The sequence below is a fragment of the Eufriesea mexicana genome, unplaced genomic scaffold, assembly GCF_001483705.2.
Source record: "Eufriesea mexicana isolate 0111107269 unplaced genomic scaffold, ASM148370v2 scaffold577, whole genome shotgun sequence".
In the NCBI taxonomy this organism is placed as follows: domain Eukaryota; kingdom Metazoa; phylum Arthropoda; class Insecta; order Hymenoptera; family Apidae; genus Eufriesea; species Eufriesea mexicana.
In genome coordinates this window covers 205,585-211,893 of record NW_016908721.1, presented here as the reverse complement: position 1 = coordinate 211,893, position 6,309 = coordinate 205,585, and the positions used below count along the sequence as shown (strand labels likewise).

The following is a 6,309-nucleotide window of genomic DNA, read 5'->3' as shown; positions in this document are numbered from 1 at the left end:
ATATATACACACGTATGTGTACAAGACGAGAATTCGGAGAGGTGTGTGTTATTATCTGATAACCGGAAACGCATTTCCGCTGGGGAAATTAGTGTCCGCTGAAATTGGCGTCTGATTTCTGCGGCTGGATAATGTTCTAGTTGTTGTAACACTTGTATTCGATGTGTTATACTTGACCGTTTTGATTGTCAACTGTCGACATACGCCATGTTTTTTACATGTTCCACTAATTCCTCTCTGATTTTCGCTTGATTCCATGTACCGTTGGCGTGCAAATAACAAGCATTATTTTTAATAGAGAATGTACGACATTGTCCTGATTACCCCGTACGCTGGAATGCGTATTCGCGTTCTGCGTAATATTCTTTTTTTTCTTTTTTTACTTATTTATTTATTTATTTTTTTTCTTTAATTAAATCACCACTCCAGATCTGCTACCCATTTTAATATTTTCCCTTAAAAGCATCCAGGATCTTATCTCGTGAAGTATTATAAATACGTCTCAATTTTATTGTATTTATCTGTATCCAAAGGACGTTTGAAAGACGCAATTAAAGTTAAAAGTCCAATTGAAGGTGTCGAGTGGTTTGTAAATTTAAAGGTGAAAAGGAAACGGTTCTGACAGATAGTAGAACGAACGTCCTTTATATACGTTCATTTTTGCATGTGTTTTGCTACTGCTTGAGCATGTTGTGCAAATCTTGGATCTTTTATTTTTTTTTTCCTTTTTTTTTTGCAAATCATCCCATACGCGTTGTCTTTAATTGTATCATTTATTCACTTATTCATTATAAATAACTTATTTGTGTGCTTCGTGTTACAGAACAAGTTCATTGCGTATTTTCATCGTTATTGTTATTTGTATCTATACATACTGAAGACCATAATATGTTCGTTGCATTTTATATTTCATAATGATACACTCGGCGATTATACTGTTATTTTTCTCATCATCGGTTTTTCAGCATATAAGATATATTCTATTTTACATATAGTACATTTATTCTCATATCATGGCTTAGTAAAGTAAATATGCACAGTTCAATTTGTTTACTTAAAATCATCATGTACAAGTGCTAAAAAAAAAAAAAAGTAGTAGATTTAATTGGTTAATTACACAGTTTGCTAGCCCTTCAAATGCGAAATAAAGCAATTGCGATTGTTGTCGATTTTATATTTTTGTATTCCGCGAATAATGGCGCTAAAATCAATTAGCGCGAAGTTTAAAAAAAAAACGGTAGGGAGGGCGGTAAATTTGAAATATAAAATTTTAGCTGCAAGTATATCTTGGTTTCCAAAATATTAATAATAAAATTTCCACACTATACATTTAATTCTGTCTATAGTCTAGCACTTTCCTGGACCAATACTGCCATTATGGCGTCATTGACTACTCGACAATCAGCTATTACAATGAAGATGGTTGTATTCATAATATCTTTATAAATAGAATTCAATTACTTGTATATATATACGTTATGATACAAAAATTTTACTTTATTTTTCAGAAAATAATTAATAGATGCAACTATAATTTTATATTTTGGCCACTGGTGCCCCCTGGAACTACGTTCTCTCAGCCCTGAAATTAATTTTTTATTGCAAAATATTTCTAGGTATGACATATTAAATATTTCAATTTAGAAATTAAAAATCCCAATTCTTTCAGATAATATAGTTTCAAGCACGAAATAATTTGACGTAAAATTTGAAAGTACGAAATTCGACAAAATTTTATTTAGTTTTCAATATGTTCGCATTTAAAGGGCGAGAAATTATGTTTCACGTTGATTGTGAGAATTCATCACCATTTTAGCCGTTTGTTAAAGCAATCAATCGTCGCGTTTCGAACATTTCAGCAAGAAGCACCGAGTACTTAATCACTGTCTGTGTTATAGGCGTCCCGTACCCAATATTCCTCCCCGAATTCCCGACAGACCGTACTACGGCCGATTAAACTGAGCTAGTCCATGGAAAGCACATGACACCTGTGCACATCCACGCCCGAGAGTATTCGAAGAGTTACATTCTGAAACAAGCCGATGAGCGGGACACGAAAAGCCGAGCTCAGAGCAAAACACTGGAATGTGCCGCCCAAATGCATTAATAAGTGGGTGGCGATGAAAATCCGGGTGAGAATCCTCTCCAGGACCAGGACGTGTCCTTTTTAGATCTGTGCCCTCCTTTAAATCCCGGCTATGTCGTTGCACAAAAATTCTTGTCGTCTTCGTCGATTGTGAAGAGGAAGATCCACAAGAAGGGGAGGGCCGTGATCTTAGACGGAGTAGGAGGAACAAGGCTGTGCCACAAAAACAAAACGGAAGAGAAAGAGGGACCAAGAAATGAACACCAAAACGGCCAGAACGCAAGGGAAGACGGTGTCTGCTAGTCTGTTATTGCTCTATGGTCAACAGCCGGAGATTAAATCAGTCACTTCTACTTCTTCTTTCTCTGATATTTCGTCTTCTATGTTATTTATAATACCGTTAGACGCGTTAGGTTATGTGTTAGATGTTAAGTATTAAGATAGTCGATGCGCCCGATGCGCGCGACGAACGCTGGAGGAACGATTGTTAGCTCGTATCGGTGATAAGAAGGGTCCTTCGGCGAGAAGCGGCGCGATTATTCTTTGTCATTAGCGATTTCGTCTTTTTTTCATTAACGTTTATCAGTATTATAGATAAGAACCGAAATTGAGATGTGTATCGCTCATTCTCGCGGGTCATATGTATTCAGGAACAGTAGTAGTTGTTGATGTTCGTTGCTAACCTATTAGGTCGCGTAAAACGGTCAGGATCTGTTTCCAATGGTATGTCATAAAAATTAAACGTAAGAAGAAGTATAAGAAGATTGTAATTCGATAGTCGTCTGTACTCGCTTCTTCTCCGAAGACCCACGGACAAGGTATTGTTCAAATGAGATTCGTAGGCGACGTAACGTGCAACCCGATTACCTCGATTTTAGGAAAACTTACTAGAGCAAAAGAGTACACACGGTTCACCTTACGACACGTTTAATAATCGATGGGTGAACGAAATGCGAGATGATATTCGATCGACAACAGCATTCCAGAAACGCCTGTGTGCAAGTCTATTGCGAGAAAAGAAAAGAAAAAAAGAACATATATATAAGTACATATATATACAGAATGAGGGAAACTACGAATCATTGTGATGATCATGTTAAATGCAACAGTCCCTTTTTGTACGGTTAATTTATTGAAGTACGATAACGATGCCATTTTACAGCTCGAATTTAGCAAACAATACGATATAATTTACGGAACAACGAATCACGGAACGGAAATTCTCTAATCGGTTCTTTTCGCGGTTTGAAAAAACGCGGGAACGAAACTTAGGTGTACATGTAACGCGCGAAATTCTTCGTCGATGTTTGCGCGATAATGTTAATCATTTTTATCTATTTTTATTGTTATTTTTGCATCTTGACGCGGTAATTGTTATAACGCTTTTTGGAGGAACCCGATGCGGGAAAGCCAAAATCTGCGCCTGTCCTGTGAAAAATGATAATTATTTTAAAACGGAGGCCAATGTCATAGAAAAGGGTAATAAATAATTGTACATATTAAAAATACGAGTATAGTATTACGTGTCGATTTACGTGCTAGGGAGAAAGAGTTCTCTTTCTTTCTCCCTCCTCCTCTTTTTTTTCCATTTTGTATTAAACCAAACATCACGCGTCGATCCGTTATGATACACGACACCGACTGACGACTAATGTACCTAGACATACGACGAATCAAATAAATGATATTTAATACGAGCTCAGAGATCCTGATTGCTTTCCAAAACATTTAAATCTTCCGATTGTCAATCGTTCTTCCTTCTAGTTCAGTATGTACATGTTAGTAAATTCTAGTTTCCTTTCTTGGTTATGTTTTGTATCGATGGTTACGCCGAGGCTCTCTGGCGTTACTGTTCGGAAGTGAAAATTTAATACGTGTTTATGTTGACGTTCTATTATGGAGAAGAAAGTTAATACTCTGTATCTTTTCGACACTGAAGGATGTATTATTTCTAGTTTCAAATTGTGTCGGCGATACACGTGATACATTAAAGAATATCATATTACATAACCTTTCTTGGAAATTGTATATTTCGGACAGCTGATCTTGTTATGATCAGCATGTTAGGCACGCAGGCATGTTACCGCGACCAACGGAAAATGGGTCAAGTGATTGATCAGATAAATATACTTACCAATAACTTGGACGAGTTACGTGCAGAAATTAATACATTAAGGACTACCTATTTAGGAAACGGTCATGATGCTTTATGTGAAAATGATTTCAAATGCAATAGAGGTGGCGAAATTAACGTTTTACGCAAATTTAAGAAATATATGAAGAAAGTGCTAAGCTTGTACTCATTGGGAAAAGAACAGAAACTCGGTAAAAGTCAAAAGGTATATGATTTTCTTAATATATTGAAGTATTTATTAGTTAGTTAATTTATGCTACTCAAAGTAATCAGAAAATCGCGTTTCTAATTTGTTTTTTGTACTATGTGAGTCGAATGTTAAAAATAAATAAAATCCATTTCTGAATTGGATAAATTACATGTTTCATTGTTACTTTGTACTGTAACTATTTTATAATAGCTATGAATAATTTTTATATCGATGTTTCATATCGCAAGATTTATATGTCATAAATCATTTTTACTTTTTATAAACTTGCTAATTTTTGTTATTTGTTATGTCCTGTTACTACCAATCTGAGCAATCAAAAATTGCATTTCACATAAAATTTTAATGTAATAAACTTAATTTGATTTCAAATTTATATATTTATATATATATATATATATTTGAATGAAAAATTACAAAAGCTAATGCTGCTATTTTTTGACATTACTTTATGCTAATAAAACAAAAGACTTATTAAATCTCGTACCTATTTTACTGACGTATTTTTCCATTTCCTACCTGACACTTGATTTATTTATTAAAATGTGATTTTCCAATTGTTTTGAGCAGTTCACTGTTAACCAATGTTTATCTATAATAATTTAATTTTATGTGTCTTATTATCCTAGCATTATCCAAGCACGAATATGCATCCTCCATTATCTTCATTTTTAAATTACGTGTTTCGTGCTCGAAGAAAGGGTGATACGAGGGAAACACCAACGAAGATTAACTACGTGAAAAATCAAAGTAATCAAACGAACGAGAAGCTCGATGGTTTGGCATACCAATGGATCACGAAATATCCATCCACATTTATAGACGTGGAAAATGTAAATGATACCGGTCATCATGGCTTTTCGTCTAAAAGACATGGAAATGAAGAATATAACAAAATAATATTTCCAAGAAAAAATGAAAATCTTACACCGAGATTTTCTGAAATAAGCTGTGAATTAGATTTGCAAGTAGAAAATCCAACATATTTTCCATCCGTTTCCGATATGAATATTTTTCCAGATTCGTATATCTCTAAGAACCGCCCACATGGTAGGGAAGTATCTTTGCCAAATAAAGTTAACAACAGACAGTCTGCGACGAAGTCTACGCAAACCAAAGTAACAAAAATGAGAAGAAAAGCGAGGAATTTTCATCCTAGGCAATCGAATTTTTGCTTTCCTAGAATAAAGAATGCTGTGATTACGAAAAAGATTATAAGAAATTCGAATGAGAGCACCTTTACAGTATGTGGAGAAGTGTGTAATATGAAGGATTATTCACATTTTAAGAAAAATCGTTGCAAACAATGTTTATGCAAAAAGAAAAGAAATAAATTTACCCAATGGATTGGTGAAAAGACAAATGAACGAAACGTTCATTTAAATCAAACTGTGCAAGAGAGAGAAAATAACTCGTCTGTTAATAATGATAATGTGTTTCAAACTTCCTTGTCTGTAAAAGAGCCAGATTTATCGTCATCATCAGGTTCCTTGGATTTAGAAGTCAATATTTCTAGTTGTTCCAGTAATATCGACGAATTTTCAGAACGTAGAAAACCGAGGACATATGTAATACGCCAAAAAGCTCAAAAATGTAATGAAGATAAGTGGTTGAATAATTTTGAGAGAAGTGTTGTTTATGTGGGGCAAATTTCAGATTTAACCTTATCTTCACATAGTTTTTCTAATCAAAGTGATCATTTTGATTAAGAAAATGTATTCAGCTTGATCCATAAAATTTTCAATTTTATAAATTTGAATATTTAAAAAATATAAATAGCATTGTATGTAAATCTTAATTACATATGATCATACGTGAAATAACATTTCATGTAGATTTATTGCAATTTATTTAATAACAGTACAAAAAATTTAATATTTA

At 34.0% G+C, this 6,309-nt stretch overlaps 2 protein-coding genes across 10 annotated transcripts in view; both read left to right on the top strand.

Annotated features, from left to right (window-relative positions):
- Nucleotides 1–3,752, top strand: part of shi (dynamin-1 shibire) — a 30,347-nt gene extending 26,595 nt beyond the window's left edge. For all 9 annotated transcript variants that reach the window (XM_017897599.1, XM_017897598.1, XM_017897597.1 and 6 more), the window contains one exon: nucleotides 1,899–3,752. In XM_017897599.1, the coding sequence (XP_017753088.1) occupies nucleotides 1,899–1,962 (64 nt within the window). In that variant the 3' untranslated portion in view covers nucleotides 1,963–3,752. The remainder of the gene's footprint in view (nucleotides 1–1,898) is intronic.
- An 87-nt stretch (nucleotides 3,753–3,839) lies between these two features.
- LOC108545806 (uncharacterized) lies at nucleotides 3,840–6,137 on the top strand. Its single transcript, XM_017897591.1, has 2 exons — nucleotides 3,840–4,425; nucleotides 5,058–6,137. Exons 1-2 carry the CDS (start codon nucleotides 4,138–4,140, stop codon nucleotides 6,135–6,137), a joined length of 1,368 nt encoding a protein of 455 aa, XP_017753080.1. The 5' UTR covers nucleotides 3,840–4,137.
- Nucleotides 6,138–6,309: the final 172 nt, after the last annotated feature.